Below are 15,447 nucleotides of genomic sequence, written 5' to 3'. Positions count from 1 at the left end.
CCTTCCCTTCCCTTCCCTTCCCTTCCCTTCCCTTCGCTTCCCTGTTATGATGCTGGGCCCCACATTGAGGCTCGGAGGATCTTCCTCCCTGCGTGGTACCGGCTCTGCAGCACCTCCAGAGTGCGGAAAATGAAAGCAAACTGAAACCAAACAGACACTTCTGGTTCTGCCCCTTTCCTGTTTGGCTGCTCCGGTTGCGGGGCCCCCAGAGCAGCTGGGCAGCAACACGCAGCAGTGGGGACAGCCCCACCGGGAACAGCAGTGGGACGGGGACAGCGCTGGTATGGGGGCACTTTGGGGGGGACACCAGGACGGGAGCGTGGGGCTGCTGCCACCCCTGGGCGCTGCGGAGCGGGGATGGTTCTATGGAGGGCCCAGGGGATCAGGACTGTCCCCGGGGGGGTTATTGGGGGCTGCCATAGGGACCCCTTTGTGGGTCCCTTTTGGAGCCGACAGCCCCCGTCCCTTGGGGGTGAGCGGCCCCACATGGGCTCACCCCAATCTCTCCCTTGTGCCCACGGCAGCGCTGAGGTTTGACGTCTCCCATCCCTGTGGGACCCGAGGATGCTCCCGTTGCTGCGCTGTTCCTGGCTGTGCCTCGGGGCTCTGCTGGCTGCCCCCCATGTGAGTGGTGCTGCTATGGGGGCTCTGCGTCCCGGGACCCCCATCCCCGCTGCCTTTGGGGGAGGTTTCCACTCTGCCCATCGCTTTTGCTTCCGCTCCGTGTCGGGGCTGCTCTCCCTGCTCTGCGGCTTCTGCGGGGTGCAGGGTCCCCTGCGGCCCCATAGGGGAAGCGCTCCTTCCTGCTGCTCACCCCCCCTTGCATCAACCCCGAGCTCCTGCTGAGCCCCACGGCTTTGGGGGGGGTGGACCCACAACCAGGGCACGGACACAGCACGGAACGTGGGGCTGCAGCTCAGCCCCGTGTCCTGGAGCAGGACGGGACCCAGCAGCTGCTGATGGACATGAGCCGCGACGCCTTCGACGATCAGTACGAGGGATGCGCCGAGGAGATGGAGGCGGCGGGGCCGGAGCTGCTGGAGCGGGAGAGGGGACGGGGCGAGTCCCGGCTGTTCCGCAGGGTTTGGGGCCGGGCTGCGGAGCGCTGGCAGCGGGTGAAGGATGCGCTGTCCCCCCTCCTGCCCCCCGGCTTCAAGGACGAGCACGGCCAAGCGGTGATCGCCTACACCGACAACGACCTGCACCGCGTCTTCAACGCCGCCGTGCGGGCTGCCGGCCGCTCGTGGGCAGCCTACAACGCCAGCTTCCCCTTCAAGGCGATGCATTTCTACCTGACCAGAGCCCTGCAGCTGCTGCGGGTTCCCTGCGAGGCCGCCTACGGCACCGCCGTGTATCGGGGTATGGCGAGCGCCCGGTACCAGCTGCGCGGTACCAGCCCGTTCAGGTTCGGCTCCTTCGCCTCCTGCTCGTTCAGCAGGGAGCGAGCAGAGAGCTTCGGGCAGGACTCGTTCCTCAGCATCCGCAGCTGCTTCGGGGTCCCCATCCACGCCTTCTCTCTATACACGGAGGAGGAGGAGGTGCTGATCCCCGGCCATGAGATCTTCTGGGTCTTCCCCGACGGCGCCACTCACCGCTTCGTGCTGCGGAGCACCAACAGGACCTGCAGCCACTTCAACTGCGCCTTCCTGGGCCGTGAGTGGGGGCACAGCCATCCAGATGGCCGCTGCTGTGGCCTTCTGCTGCCCCCAACTCCTCCGATAGCACAACCCTTCTCCTTCCCGCAGATGAGAAGAGCCCCGAGTGCAGGAGCAGCACAGGTAGGAGCTGGGACCATCACAAGTGATGGCAGAGCTCATTGCAGCGCTAATTGCTGGGCTCTCATTTAGACCTATCCCTGCGCTCTGGGGTCTGGGTGCAGGTTCCAGCATCAGTGGGGTCAGACAGACCCCACGCTGGTGCCAGGCTGGGGTCGGCAGGTGCCTGATGTCCTCCATCTCACTGCAGCCACCCCCAGGCACGGAGACGAGCTGTGAGGGGCAGAGCAACGTGAGCAGAGAGCTGCACATGCAGGAGGGATGCGTCAGCACAGCCTGCACCAGGGCAGAGCTGCTCGGGTCCCATTTTCAGCGCTTCTTCAGCTCATGGACTCAGCCCTGAATCCCCTGTGGGTGGCTCTGCTGCCATGGGGGGCCCAATGTGGGGCAGCAGCACAGCCCACAGACCCTCACCAGCACATGGCCTGGGGTCTGCGGGGCTCTGGGCTCCAGGATGGGGCCAGTGCTGAGGAGTGCTGAGGGTCTGGAGGGAGAATGGGGAGCTCGGCATGGAGAGCTGCAGGAATTGAGGGGGAGAGCCCAGCGGGCACAGGAGCCGTGCAGAGGCAGCACTGCAGGGAGCAGCCTGCTCCAGAATGCATTAAAAGCCCAATTCTTGCTCCCAAAACGCTGTCTGAGCTGTTTGTGCTGAGGGGGACAGAAGCCCATGTGGTGCCCACCAAAGGGCCACTGCTCCAACACGGGCAGCACAGCCAGACCCATCCTCAGCTGCACAGCACTGGGGGGTCACAGCAGCTCAGTGGGGTTGGGGCAGCACTGCAGGTTGGAGCTGCCCCACAGCCTGGGGCCCACACACCCACCCCACTCCCACAGCAGACCCGGGTCCCCACACCACCCAGGTGCAACCAGGACCACAATGCAGCACAGCAACACAAACAGCATCAGAATGCTGACACTCAAGGTTTAATGAGAGAAATAAGAAGAGGGCACACGTCCTGCACACCACCGGCCCTTGGGCACACGTCTCTACCCATCCCCACACTTGGATTCTGCTGCTGCCCTTCCCCTGTACACCCCACGGCTTCACAGAGCTCTAAGTTGCTCAAGCTTCCCATCTCCCACCTCCCTCCTCCCCACAAACAGAGACGTTCCCTTCACCTCCACACTCCCCATCCCCTTACAGAGCTGCTGGGATGGGGCCACCCTCTCTGTGCCCCCATCCCCCTGAGACGTGTCTGGGGCAGGTGTCATGGGTTACCTAGATTTACCCGTGCCCATGATGGGGCAGTCACCCCGTAGGTTCCCCACACTGGAAAGGAAGGGAAAAGGGGAACTGGAAAAAAGAACAGCGGCAGCAATCTAAGGAGGAAAAAACTTATTTTACTAAATATGATATCAGAATACAAGATAACACAATATAATACAATATGATTGAGGCTAATAAATTGAACAAAACAGAGTGAGAGAGTCCCCGAAGACTGAGAGGCCGACTGTGAACTCTAGGTGACACGGCTGGAACGCTTCCCACTCCCCGGGAGTCTGATAGAGAGAGAGAGAGAGAGAACTCCAGCCTGGGAGCGAGATCATATATGTCCTCCTCCCGTGACTTATCTCTGACCACGACGTCCTCTGGGATATGTAGTTCTCCTCCGAGAGCTGAGTACTTGGGATGCTGCCATTCCACGGAACTGGAGCATGAATGATTCATACTGCACATGACGTTATGATGTGGAATATTGACAGCCACACCACAAAACCATGGCAGCAGGGCAGGGAGTGCAGAGCCAGCCCAGGGCTGTGTCCCAACCCCACCTCCTTCACAAGTTCGCAGTTGTGTCTGCTCTCCCTCCCCTTAGAGCGGAGTTGGATTTGGGGTCTGCCATTTATTCTGGTGAAGTCGGTGACCTCAAAGACTTCAAAGGGTGGGATGAGGACTTCACTCTGATTCTTAAAGTAGGATAGGTTCATGATGGGGACACCATAGCAAGTATTCACCACAAAGATGGTGTCGTTGCCAAACTTCTTTGTGACATTCTTCCATAGGGAGGTGGAGGTGAACTGGCCGAAGCGCACGGTTGTGCCTATTTCGGCAGTGAAATGGATGCCTCGAACACCGCGGTAGACGTTGTGGCAGCCGGGCTGTGATCTCTGCAGGGCTTGTAGCGCCTGGGTCAGGAGGAAGTGCAGCGCCTTGAAGTGGTATGAATGGAGGAAATGATGACGGGAGCGTCCGCCATCGCGGGTGGCTTTGTTGAACTGCTGAGACATCCCACCATCATCAGTGTACGCCAGCACAGCGATGGCCTGATCCTGGGTCAGCTGCGGGCAGGCAGAGTGACGGCGGCAGCGCTGCTGCCATTCTGCAGATGCTTTCTTCCAGGTGGCAGCATAGATGCTGTTCATGGCAGTCTCTCTACGGTTCAACTCCGGTAGCCGAGCCTTCATCTTGTCCTCACAGCCATTGTATTGGTCATCAAAGGAGTTCAGGGCCATGTCCATCTGCAGCGTGATGGGGCTGAGGTCTCTTTGGCGGAGGGTGCTGCTGGTGGCCGACGTGCTGAGCAAGGTGCCGGCCAGCAGCACCCAGCGCAGGGCGAGGAGCTCCATGGGTGGGAGCGGCTGCAGGGGCTGCAGGGAGAAGCGCAGCAGATGCATCGGGGTGAGCTACAAACCCACCTGCACCCACCCTGACACCAGAGGGAAGAAGCCCCCGTCTGTGTCCCCATCCAGGGCCGCCGGGCTCTTCCCCACCCCGCTGCCCCCAGCCTCCATCCCACGGCTGGCATTCCTTGTTACCTTCGCTGTGTCTCAGGCAGGACCCACGGCGTGATGCTGCTGCAGGACACCCAGAGCTGCCTGCTCTCACTTTATAGAGCAGCCCCAGCCTGTGACCCTGCGTAACTCACGTGTCATCACCTCAAAACCCACCATTGGTGGCCAAGTGTTTGCAGTGGCTGACAGCAGGAAACATCCACGTTCAGCCATCCCCCTCACCTTGGTGCACGTCTGGGGCCGGTCCCACGGGCTCTGAGATGAGCAGCTCTGGCTCTGCAGCTCTCGGTGCAGAGGGGCTCCCAGGCGCTGGTGCTGGACCCGATGAGCTGGGCTGGGTGGGATGGAGCTGTCAGCCTTCCTGGGGCTGATCGGATGCCATGTGTTGTGTTGGGGTGAGCATTGCTTCCAACAAGGTGTGCAATGTTCTGCCTGCAGGGACTCTGGGATGTGCCAGGAGCTGCAGGACACTGTGCCAGGCCATCTGCTCCAAAGGCCAAAGTATCCTGGACCACAGGGCACTGTGCTGAGCTGTGAGGTGGGGAGCTGGACCTGGGGGGCTGCTGCTGTTTTGGGACAGGCTGGGCCCCGAGCAGCAGCTACTGAGTCATTTCTTTCTGCACCACAAACCTTATTTCCTTTATCGTCTTCCTTTCTCACCTATCTGTCTCTCTAACAGCCAATAAGTTCTCACACTTTAAACTATATCTATGCTGTCCACAAGCCCACAGTGGGCAGTGAGCAAACTGCAGAGTGGTGCTGAGCTGCTGCAGGGTTAAACCACAGCAGTGCTGCTGCTGCTCCATGTGCATCCCAGAGGGCTGAGATATCAACAGAGCTGACCAGAGACTGAGAGCAAAGACATTTCTTTACACTGTGGTATCGTCATGGAGCTGTTCTTAAGGTTGCAGTAGAAGAAGAGAATCTACCACCTGTGGAAGGAGGGAAGAGCAACTCAGGATGACTACAAAGAGGCTGTTAAGATGTGTAGAGGGAAAATCAGAGAGGCAAAAGCACAGCTTGAATCTAAGCTGGCCGCTGGGGTAAAAACAAACAAGAAACTCTTTTACAAATACATCAAATGTAAGAGGAGGATAAAGGGGAATCTCCATTCTTTACTGGACGAGGTTGGAAATGTGATCACAGAGGATAAGGAAAAGGCAGAGGTTCTGAATGCCTTCTTTATGTCTGTCTTTAAAAGTCATCTCGGTTATTCCCAGGGCTCCCCACGCTCTGACCTGGTAGTCTCGGCTGGGGAGCAGACTGAACCCCCTGTGATTGTTGAAGAAGCTGTCAGGGAATTACTACTCCAACTGGACTGCCACAAGTCCATGGGTCCGGATGAGATTCACCCGAGAGTGCTGAAGGAACTGGTGGAGGTGATCGCTGAGCCGCTTTCCATTATCTTTCAGCACTCCCTATTAACGGGTGAGGTCCCAGAAGACTGGAGGCTTGCCAACGTGACTCCCATTTCCAAGCAAGGTTGTCAGGAGGATCCGGGCAACTCCAGGCCTGTTAGCCTGACCTCGGTGCCAGGGAAGGGAATGGAACGAATTGTCTTGAGGGAGATGACAGATGCGGCAGGTGTGGGATGAGCAGGAGATCAGACCTAGCCAGCATGGGTTCGTGAAGGGCAGCTCCTGCTTGACCAATCTGATCTCCTTCTACGATCCTGTGACCCATCTGATGGATGAAGGAAAGAAAGGCTGTTGATGTGCTCTACTTGGACTTCAGCAAAGCCTTCACAACTGTCTCTCATGCTATTCTCCTACAAAAGATGGCAGCCCATGGATTGGATGGGTGCACTCGGCTGGGTAAGGAGCTGGCTGGAGGGCCGGGCCCAGAGAGTGGTGGTAAATGGAGTTAAATCCAGTTGGAGACCAGTCATGAGTGGTGTTCCCCAGGGGTCAGTGCTGGGGCCTGTCCTCTTCAACATCTTTATTGATGACCTGGATGAGGACATTGAGTGCACCCTCAGTAAGTTCACAGATTACACCAAATTGGCAGGGAGTGGATCTGCCTGAGGGTATAGAGGCCCTGCATAGGGATCTGGTTAGGCTGGAGAACTGGTCTGAAGCCAACGGGATGAGGTTCAACAAGACCAAATGCTGGGTCCTGCACTTTGGCCATAACAACCCTGGGCAGCGCTACAGGCTTGGGGCAGAGTGGCTAGAGGATTGTGTTGAGGAAATGGACCTGGGGGTACTGATTGATGCTCGGCTGAACATGAGCCGACAGTGTGCCCAGGTGGCCAAGAAGGCCAACGGCATCCTGGCTTGCATCAAAAACAGTGTTACTAGCAGCAACAGGGAGGTAATTGTCCCCCTGTACTCGGCATTGCTGCGGCCGCACCTTGAGTACTGTGTTCAGTTTTGGGACCCTCACTGCAAGAAAGACATTGCGGCCCCGGAGTGTGTTCAAGGAAGGGCAACAAAACTGGTCAGCGGTCTTGAGCACAACTCTTATGGGGAGCAGCTGAGGGAGCTGGGATTGTTCTGTCTAGAGGAGGCTCAGGGGAGACCTTATAGCTCTCTATAACTTCCTGAGGGGAGGTTGTTGTGAGCTGGGGGTTGGCCTTTTCTCTCATATCGACAGTGATAGAACTAGAGGGAATGGCTTCAAGCTGCGCCAGGGGATATTCAGGCTGGACATTAGGAAATATTACTTCTCGGAAAGGGTAGTCAGGCATTGGAATGCACTGCCCAGGGAGGTGGAGAAGTCACCGACCATGAGAGTGTTCAAGAAATGTTTGGATGTTGTGATGAGGGATATGATTTAGCTGGGAAGTATTGGTGATGGTTGGACTAGATGATCTTCTAGGTCTTTTCCAACCTTGATAATTCTGTGAATCTGTGATTCTGTGCCCACCAAAGGTCCACCGCTCCAACACAGGCAGCATGGCCGAACCCGTCCTCAGCCGCACAGCACTGGGGGGTCACAGCAGCTCAGCGCTGCACAGCGGGGTCGGGGCAGCACTGCAGGCTGGAGCTGCCCCACAGCCCGGGGCCCACACACCCGCCCCACTCCCACAACAGACCCAGGTCCCCACACCTCCCAGGTGCCACCAGGACCGCAATGCAGCACAGCAACACAAACAGCATCAGAATGCTGAAACTCGAGGTTTAATGAGAGAAAAAAAAGAGGGCACACGTCCTGCACACCACCGGCCCTTGGGCACACATCTCTACCCATCCCCACACCTGGTTTCTGCTGCTGCCCTTCCCCTGCACACCCCACGGCTTCACAGAGCTCTAAGTTGCTCAAGCCTCCCATCTCCCACCTCCCACCTCCCCACAAACAGAGACGTTCCCTTCACCTCTACACTCCCCATCCCCTTACAGAGCTGCTGGGATGGGGCCACCCTCTCTGTGCCCCCATCCCCCTGAGACACGTCTGGGGCAGGGCAGGGAGTACAGAGCCAGCCCAGGGCTGAGCCCCAACCCCACCTCCTGGTGGTCCTGACCCCACTGCCCACCCTGATCCTTCACAAGCTCACAGTTGTGTCTGCTCAGTGTTCCATTAGAGCGGAGTTGGATTTGAGGTTTGCCATTGATTCTGGTGATGCTGGTGACCTTGAAGACTTCAAAGGGTGGGATGAGGACTTCATTCTCCTCCTTGAAGAAGGACAGTTTCTTGATGGGGACACCATAGCAGGTATTCACCACAAAGATGGTGTCGTTGCCAAACTTCTTTGTGGCATTCTTCCATAGGGAGGTGGAGGTGAACTGGCCGAAGCGCACAGCCTTGCCTATTTCAGCTGTGAAATGGATGCCTCGAACACCGCGGTAGACATGGTAGCAGCGGGGCTGTGATCTCCGCAGGGCTTGCAGTGCCTGGGTCAGGAGGAAGTGCAGCACCTTGAAGTGGTATGAATTGAGGTAGTGCTGGCGGGAGATCCAGCCCTGACAGGTGGCTGCATTGAAGTGCTGACACATCCCACCTGCAGCAGTATATGCCAGCACGGCAATGGCCTGATCCTGGGTCAGCCTCGGGCAGTCAGAACGACAGCGGCAACGCTGCTGCCATTCTGCAGATGCTTTCTTCCAGGTGGCAGCATAGAAATTGTTCGTGGCCATCTCTGTACGGTTCACCTTTGGTAGCCGAGCCTTCATCTTGTCCTCACAGCCATTGTATTGGTCATCAAAGGAGTTCAGGGCCATGTCCATCTTCTCCGTCCTGGGGCTGAGGTCTCTTTGGCGCAGGGCGCTGCTGGTGGCCGATGTGCTGAGCAAGGTGCCGGCCAGCAGCACCCAGCGCAGGGCGAGGAGCTCCATGGGTGGGAGCGGCTGCAGGGGCTGCAGGGAGAAGCGCAGCAGATGCATCGGGGTGAGCTACAAACCCACCTGCACCCACCCTGACACCAGAGGGAAGAAGCCCCCGTCTGCCTCCCCATCCAGGGCCGCCGGGCTCTTCCCCACCCCGCTGCCCCCAGCCTCCATCCCACGGCTGGCATTCCCTGTTACCTTCGCTGTGTCTCAGGCAGGACCCACGGCGTGATGCTGCTGCAGGACACCCAGAGCTGCCTGCTCTCACTTTATAGAGCAGCCCCAGCCTGTGACCCTGCGTAACTCACGTGTCATCACCTCAAAACTCACCATTGGTGGCCAAGTGTTTGCAGTGGCTGACAGCAGGAAACATCCACGTTCAGCCATCCCCCTCACCTTGGTGCATGTCTGGGGCCGGTCCCACGGGCTCTCAGATGAGCAGCTCTGGCTCTGCAGCTCTCGGTGCAGAGGGGCTCCCAGGCGCTGGTGCTGGACCCAGTGAGCTGGGCTGGGTGTGATGGAGCTGACGGCCTTCCTAGGAGCTCATTGGGTGCTGTGTGTTGTGTTGGGGTGAGCATTGCTTCCAACAAGGTGTGCAATGTTCTGCCTGCAGGGACTCTGGGCTGTGCCAGGAGCTGCAGGACACTGAGCCAGGCCATCTGCTCCAAAGGCCAAAGGGGTGTCCCGGACCACAGGGCACTGTGCTGAGCTGTGAGGTGGGGAGCTGGACCTGGGGGGCTGCTGCTGTTTTGGGACAGGCTGGGCCCCGAGCAGCAGCTACTGAGTCATTTCTTTCTGCACCACAAACCTTATTTCCTTTATCATCTTCCTTTCTCACCTATCTGTCTCTCTAACAGCCGATAAGTTCTCACACTTTAAACTATATCGATGCTGTCCACAAGCCCACAGTGGGAAGTAAACAAACAGCAGAGTGGTGCTGAGCTGCTGCAGGGTTAAACCACAGCAGTGCTGCTGCTGCTCCATGTGCATCCCAGAGGGCTGAGATATCAACAGAGCTGACCAGAAAGCAAAGACATTTCTTTACATTGTGGTATCTTCATTATTGTCAATGAATGAGGGAGACTTGTTAAGTGTTCTATGGACATGTAGGGGGATGGAGAGTGACTGGAGGGAGCTCAGAGATGTGTGTAAGACTTGCCGGAGCCTGCAGTGGAGGGGCTGGGTTTCAATTTGGATGGTTCCCACCTCACTCTGTGCCTCAATTGCCACAGCAGAGCAGTGGCTTTAAGCTAAAAGAGGAGACACCAAGTGGGCAGTGAGGTCCTGGCAGGGAGAAGCGCTGGTGCCCATCACTGCAGAGCCCAGAGCCACAGAAGTGCTGGAAAAACCCAATCATTTCTCACAACAGTGTCTCTAATAAAAGCAGACTTTATTTGCAGTTGCAATGGCAGTCGCCCCACGAGCAGAGGATTCACATTTCCCGTTGTTAACTCCATTCTGACACCGTTACATCACATTCCATCTTGTCCCATCCGGCCGCCATCCTGTTGTTTCCAAGACATCTCAATCCCCTTCCTATGGTCCTGCTGAGCTGATTCTGTCCCAGGCTGTTCCTTTCTGCCCCAACGATGGTTCTGTGTTACACACAAAGCACCAGGGGGTGCCAGGCTGATGGGAGCATCCCCTGCCCATGGGGTTGGCACAGGGTGGGCTTGGAGGGCCCTTCCCACCCAAAGCAGGATGTGGTTCTGCAGTTCTGTGCTACAGCCCCAGGATGGGTGCAGCCCCATCGCTGCCTGGGGGCACTGCAAGGCTGTCCGAGCCCTAGGACGGGAAGAGATCAGCAGCTCCAGGGAAGGGAAACCCTCCAATGGTCTGATCCGGAGGGGCTGTAACGGTGCCAGGCCCCACACTGGGGCTCAGAGGGTTTTCCTCCCCATGTAGGACCAGTGCTGCCAAAAGGGCTGTGCACAGCAGTGCTTCCAGCGGTCCTGCACCCACCGCCACAGCCTGCAGCACCAATCCTGCAGGCACTGCCCGGCCCGGCACAGCCCCGGGGTCACCTGCGGATGGTCCATGTCCTTGGGATCCCAGTGGGACCCTGTTGGGCTGGTCCTGCCTGGGTCCATCAGGACTCTCTGGTTCAGCTCCTTTGGGGCACTCCCTTCAGCTTCCTCTTCTACGCGCCCATCTGTGTCCATGTCCTTGTCTGCATCCGTGTCCGTGTCTGTGTCTTTATCCGTGTCCGTATCCATGCGTCTGTGCCCCCTCAGCAGCGGCCAGATCCCAGGACTATGGACATCCATCCGTATGCGCAGGTGGAGGCTGGGGGGCTCCTGGTCTGTGGTCTCGGCCGCCTCCTGCTGCTCCAGCACTGCCTGCAGCAGTTGGCAGCGGCGCTCAACAGCCGTGTGGTTTTCATGGATGGCTTGGAGCAGCTCCGTGATGAGCTCTGAGTGGGAGCTGTGGGGCAGGGAGGGCTCTGTGGGGCTCTGTGCTCCATCCTTCTGCTCACCTGGCCCCAGAGACTGGAGGGAGCTGGGGACTGCTTCCAGGAGAGCTGGGGGCTCAGGGCTGGGAATCAGGGCTGGGTCTGGCTCCACCTCTACCTCTACCTCTGGCTCTGGCTCTGGTTGTGGCTTTGGCTCTGGTTGTAGCTTTGGCTCTGGTTGTAGCTTTGGCTCTGGTTGTGGCTCTGGCTCTGGTTGTGACTTTGGCTCTGGTTGTAGCTTTGGCTCTGGTTGTGGCTTTGGCTCTGGTTGAAGCTTTGGCTCTGGTTGTAGCTTTGGCTCTGGTTGTGGCTTTGGCTCTGGTTGTGGCTCTGGCTCTGGTTGTGGCTTTGGCTCTGGTTGTAGCTTTGGCTCTGGTTGTGGCTCTGAGACAGGCTGAGCACTGAGGGCGGCCAGCTCTGCCATTGCACCAGGCCAGGGCTCCGGGAAGGAGTAGAGGGAGGAGAATGAGGAGGCAGAAGATGCAGCCAGGGAGCCCAGGGATGGCATGGATGCCAGAGGAGCAAAGATGGGCTTCATGCTCTTTTTCTCTGGGCTCGTCCTGCAGGAGGAAATGGAGGAGATGAGGGGACCCACTTCCCCATGCCCACAGGTTGGCTGTGACCCCATCAGAGCCCCCACCCATGGCCCCGTGCCCAGGCCCTGCAGCAGTGGGGAGGCAGGTCTGGCCAAGCAGCACTCACTGCAGTTTCGAGGTTGGCGATGGCATCCCCGCTGCTTCATCCTTCCACCTTGCATCTGCCAAAACATGAGTGTGTGAGGGGCCGGGACCCCCTGCTCAGCCCCACACTGGGCTGCCGACCCCTCGGAGGGTGCTCAGCGCTGGCACCAGGGCTACTCACCGCTCTTGTCCTTGGTCTGGGCTCTCTCCTTCCTCAGCATCTGAGAGAATTTCTGTGTGAGCAGTGAGTGGGTGGGTGAGGAGCAGCCCCTGTGCCCTGTGCCCCCAGCTGCTGGAAGGGGAGCACGACTGAAACCCCGCTGACCTGCATCAGCAGCTGCTTGGCCGTCCCAACTGGTTCTGTGTAGCTGGGGCTCTCCACGACCACAGTGATGCTCCTCTGCTGGCGCTCAGGTGATGTCCCGTTGCTTCCACAGGAGGAATGTGTCCCACTCTCTTTGTGCCCCGTGTGAACAGACCCCTCTGCAGGGCCCACATCTGTGACACACGTGGACCTCTCTTCATGATGCAATAGTCCTGGTGTTCCACTCCATCCCTCCGGCCTGCAGCACCAGATGGAACTTTGGGGTAACCAGAGCCCCTCAGTGCTGAGCACCAGGGCTGGGACAAACCCACCCCGTAGCCCCTCTCTGACTGCTGGCCCTGGAACTCCTGGGCTGCTGGAATTGGCCTGCACTGGGGCTTTGCTCCTGCACAGAGAGCAGAGGGCCATGATCCCACTGCAGCACCTCCAGAGTGTGGAATATGAAAGCAAAACGAAAGCAAACAGACACTTCTTGTTCTACCCCTTTCCTGTTTGGTGGCTCTGCTTGCAGGGCCCCCAGAGCAGCTGGGCAGGAACAGGCAGCAGTGGGGGCAGAATCATACAATCATAGATTTACAAGGTTGGAAAGGACCTATAAGATCATCTAATCCAACCGTCCTCCCTTTACCAGACCTACAGGAAACCCCTAACCCATGTCTCCTAGCTCCCTATCCATGCACTTCTTGAACATTGCCAGGTGTGTGATCAGTTTTATCCCCAGGTGGGGGTAGTAGAAACCCCAGGTAGGGCTAAGAATGCAGCACCAACAGCATTCAGATTGAAGCAGGGAGCCCAGCTGGTTCAGATTAAACAGTAAGCCCTGAAATTGGAAGACATGGATGACCCGATAGCTACAAAAACAAAAGAAATAATGCACAACATGGACAATTTGTTTACTGAACTTCCTCAGACTTAATGGCTATTGAGTTTCTCCATGTGGCACTGCCACCAGTAACCTGTTTGTGTAGTGGAATCACTGCTGGACCCCGAGCCTTAGGGAACAGCAAGGAAGGAAACCTCAGAATTCTGGGACCTCAAGCAGCCAAGGAGCTCCAGGCTTTCCTAGGGATAACAAGGTGGTGTCAGCTACAACTCTGCATCTTGCCCTCCAGACCCTTCCCCATCTCCACAACCTTCCTCTGCCCTGTCCTGCGCTGTGTGCACAGAACATGGCACTGCTCCTGCTGAGCTGCACGCTGCTGGTGGTTAAACAAACTGATGCCATTCACTGATAATAATGAAGATACCACAATGTAAAGAAATGTCTTTGCTTTCTGGTCAGATCTGTTGGTATTTCAGCCCTCTGGGATGCACACTGACCAGCAGCAGTGCTGCTGTGGTTTAACCCTGCAGCTGCTCAGCAACACTCTGCCGTTTTGCTCACTGACCCAACAGGAGATAGGGCAGAGCATTGATACAGATAAAGCTGTAAGAACTTGTCGGTTGAGAGAAGGACGGTTTGATGAGAGAGATAGGAAAGATGAACAGCAGAAGATAAAGAAAGGGATGTCCAAGGCAATTGCTCGGTAGTGCCTGACCGGTGGCTGTTCCTGAGCAGCAGCCCCCAAGGGCAACTCACGGCTCAGCACAGTGTCCTGTGGCCTGGGATCCCCCTTTGGTTCATCTCAGAGTCTGTGGGACCAGACTCAGACGTGCACCAAGGTGAGGGGGATGGCTGAACGTGGATGTTTCCTGCTGTCAGCCACTGCAAACACTTGGCCACCAATGGTGGGTTTTGAGGTGATGACACGTGAGTTACGCAGGGTCACAGGCTGGGGCTGCTCTATAAAGTGAGAGCAGGCAGCTCTGGGTGTCCTGCAGCAGCATCACGCCGTGGGTCCTGCCTGAGACACAGTGAAGGTAACAGGGAATGCCAGCCGTGGGATGGAGGCTGGGGGCAGCGGGGTGGGGAAGAGCCCAGCGACCCTGGATGGGGACGCAGACGGGGGCTTCTTCCCTCCTGTGTCAGGGTGGGTGCAGGTGGGTTTGGAGCTCACCCCGATGCATCTGCTGCGCTTCTCCCTGCAGCCCCTGCAGCCGCTCCCACCCATGGAGCTCCTCGCCCTGTGCTGGGTGCTGCTGGCCGGCACCTTGCTCAGCACGTCGGCCACCAGCAGCACCCTGCAACAAGGTGACCTCGGCCCCATCGCAGTGCGGATGGACATGGCCAATGAATCCTATGATGACCAATACAATGGCTGTGAGGACAAGATGAAGGCTCGGCTACCGGAGTTGAACCGTACAGAGATTGACACAAACAAGCCCTATGCTACGACCTGGAAGAAAGCATCTGCAGAATGGCAGCAGCGCTGCCGCCGTCTCTCTGACTGCCCGCAGCTGACCCAGGATCAGGCCATCGCTGTGCTGGCGTACAGTGCTGCAGGTGGGATGTGTCAGCAGTTCAATGAAGCCACCCGTCAGGGTGGGCGCTCCCACAAGCACTACCTCAATTCATACCACTTCAAGGTGCTGCACTTCCTCCTGACCCAGGCGCTGCAAGCCCTGCAGAGATCACAGCCCGACTGCCACAACGTCTACCGCGGTGTACGGGGCATCAATTTCACTGCCGAAATAGGCAAGGCTGTGCGCTTCGGCCAGTTCACCTCCACCTCCCTATGGAAGAATGCCACAAAGAAGTTTGGCAACGACACCATCTTTGAGGTTAAGACTTGTTATGGCGTCCCCATCCAGAACCTGTCCTACTTTGAGAAAGAGAGTGAAGTCCTCATCCCACCCTTTGAAGTCTTCAAGGTCACCAACTTCACCAGAATAAATGGCAAACCCCAAATCCAACTCCGCTCTAATGGAACACTGAGCAGACACAACTGTGAGCTTGTGAAGGATCAGGGTGGGCAGTGGGGCTGGGGACACCAGGAGGTGGGGTTGGGGCTCAGCCCTGGGCTGGCTCTGTACTCCCTGCCCTGCCCCAGACCTGTCTCGAATGGATGGGGGCACAGAGAGGGTGGCCCCATCCCAGCAGCTCTGTAAGGGGATGGGGAGTGTGGAGGTGAAGGGAACGTCTCTGTTTGTGGGGAGGTGGGAGGTGGGAGATGGGAAGCTTGAGCAACTTAGAGCTCTGTGAAGCCGTGGGGTGTGCAGGGGAAGGGCAGCAGCAGAATCCAAGTGTGGGGATGGGTAGAGACGTGTGCCCAAGGGCCGGTGGTGTGCAGGACGTGTGCCCTCTTTTTTTTCTCTCATTAAACCTCGAGTTTCAGCA

The 15,447-nt window shown here is 57.8% G+C and overlaps 4 protein-coding genes and 1 pseudogene across 8 annotated transcripts; 2 read left to right on the top strand and 3 right to left on the bottom strand.

Annotated features, from left to right (window-relative positions):
• Positions 1-148: 148 nt before the first annotated feature.
• On the top strand, positions 149-2,403 carry ART5 (ADP-ribosyltransferase 5). Of its 3 annotated transcripts, XM_015852615.3 has the most exons (5): positions 149-281; positions 525-624; positions 939-1,653; positions 1,746-1,778; positions 1,966-2,403. In XM_015852615.3, the coding sequence occupies exons 2-5, from the start codon at positions 565-567 to the stop codon at positions 1,992-1,994; spliced, it is 837 nt and encodes a 278-aa protein (XP_015708101.2). In that variant the 5' UTR covers positions 149-281; positions 525-564; the 3' UTR covers positions 1,995-2,403. The 3 variants fall into 3 exon arrangements, with proteins under 3 accessions (XP_015708101.2, XP_015708100.2, XP_085392814.1); XM_015852614.3 differs by having other exon boundaries at positions 939-1,778; XM_085536688.1 differs by having other exon boundaries at positions 249-281; positions 916-1,778.
• A 909-nt stretch (positions 2,404-3,312) lies between these two features.
• LOC107307845 (NAD(P)(+)--arginine ADP-ribosyltransferase 1-like) lies at positions 3,313-4,578 on the bottom strand. 2 transcript variants are annotated; one of them, XM_015851347.3, is made up of 2 exons: positions 4,533-4,578; positions 3,313-4,364 (listed from the first exon to the last, which is right to left on the bottom strand). In XM_015851347.3, the coding sequence occupies exon 2, from the start codon at positions 4,341-4,343 to the stop codon at positions 3,441-3,443; it is 903 nt and encodes a 300-aa protein (XP_015706833.3). In that variant the 5' UTR covers positions 4,344-4,364; positions 4,533-4,578; the 3' UTR covers positions 3,313-3,440. The 2 variants fall into 2 exon arrangements, with proteins under 2 accessions (XP_015706833.3, XP_085392815.1); XM_085536689.1 differs by lacking the exon at positions 4,533-4,578 and having other exon boundaries at positions 3,313-4,440.
• A 3,036-nt stretch (positions 4,579-7,614) lies between these two features.
• On the bottom strand, positions 7,615-9,032 carry LOC146762915 (NAD(P)(+)--arginine ADP-ribosyltransferase 1 pseudogene; annotated as a pseudogene). The gene is made up of 2 exons (XR_014942292.1): positions 8,972-9,032; positions 7,615-8,803 (listed from the first exon to the last, which is right to left on the bottom strand). The product of XR_014942292.1 is annotated as an NAD(P)(+)--arginine ADP-ribosyltransferase 1 pseudogene (transcript).
• A 1,114-nt stretch (positions 9,033-10,146) lies between these two features.
• LOC107308558 (uncharacterized) lies at positions 10,147-14,057 on the bottom strand. Its single transcript, XM_032442311.2, has 7 exons — positions 13,990-14,057; positions 12,882-13,081; positions 12,647-12,755; positions 12,231-12,468; positions 12,087-12,138; positions 11,928-11,982; positions 10,147-11,785 (listed from the first exon to the last, which is right to left on the bottom strand). Exons 1-7 carry the CDS (start codon positions 14,055-14,057, stop codon positions 10,654-10,656), a joined length of 1,854 nt encoding a protein of 617 aa, XP_032298202.2. The 3' UTR covers positions 10,147-10,653.
• A 175-nt stretch (positions 14,058-14,232) lies between these two features.
• On the top strand, positions 14,233-15,447 carry LOC107308564 (NAD(P)(+)--arginine ADP-ribosyltransferase 1-like). Its single transcript, XM_015852531.3, has one exon. It carries the CDS (start codon positions 14,280-14,282, stop codon positions 15,216-15,218), a length of 939 nt encoding a protein of 312 aa, XP_015708017.2. The 5' UTR covers positions 14,233-14,279; the 3' UTR covers positions 15,219-15,447.

This window comes from Coturnix japonica, chromosome 1 (genome assembly GCF_054131305.1).
Source record: "Coturnix japonica strain WE chromosome 1, WE-NBRP24, whole genome shotgun sequence".
In the NCBI taxonomy this organism is placed as follows: domain Eukaryota; kingdom Metazoa; phylum Chordata; class Aves; order Galliformes; family Phasianidae; genus Coturnix; species Coturnix japonica.
This window is presented reverse-complemented; position numbering and strand designations above follow the sequence as displayed.

Bases quoted from the DNA above. Each gene is read 5' to 3' on its own strand.
- ART5 (XM_015852614.3), top strand. From the start codon at position 565: ATGCTCCCGTTGCTGCGCTGTTCCTGGCTGTGCCTCGGGGCTCTGCTG. The intron at 625-938 runs GTGAGTGGTGCT...GTCCTGGAGCAG, and splicing joins CTCTGCTGGCTGCCCCCCAT to GACGGGACCCAGCAGCTGCT. The intron at 1,779-1,965 runs GTAGGAGCTGGG...ATCTCACTGCAG, and splicing joins CGAGTGCAGGAGCAGCACAG to CCACCCCCAGGCACGGAGAC.
- LOC107307845 (XM_085536689.1), bottom strand. From the start codon at position 4,391: ATGCATCTGCTGCGCTTCTCCCTGCAGCCCCTGCAGCCGCTCCCACCC.
- LOC107308558 (XM_032442311.2), bottom strand. From the start codon at position 14,057: ATGCTGCTGCAGGACACCCAGAGCTGCCTGCTCTCACTTTATAGAGCA. The intron at 13,082-13,989 runs GTAACTCACGTG...TTGTTTTTGTAG, and splicing joins GCCCCAGCCTGTGACCCTGC to CTATCGGGTCATCCATGTCT. The intron at 11,786-11,927 runs GTGAGTGCTGCT...TTCCTCCTGCAG, and splicing joins TCGCCAACCTCGAAACTGCA to GACGAGCCCAGAGAAAAAGA.
- LOC107308564 (XM_015852531.3), top strand. From the start codon at position 14,280: ATGGAGCTCCTCGCCCTGTGCTGGGTGCTGCTGGCCGGCACCTTGCTC.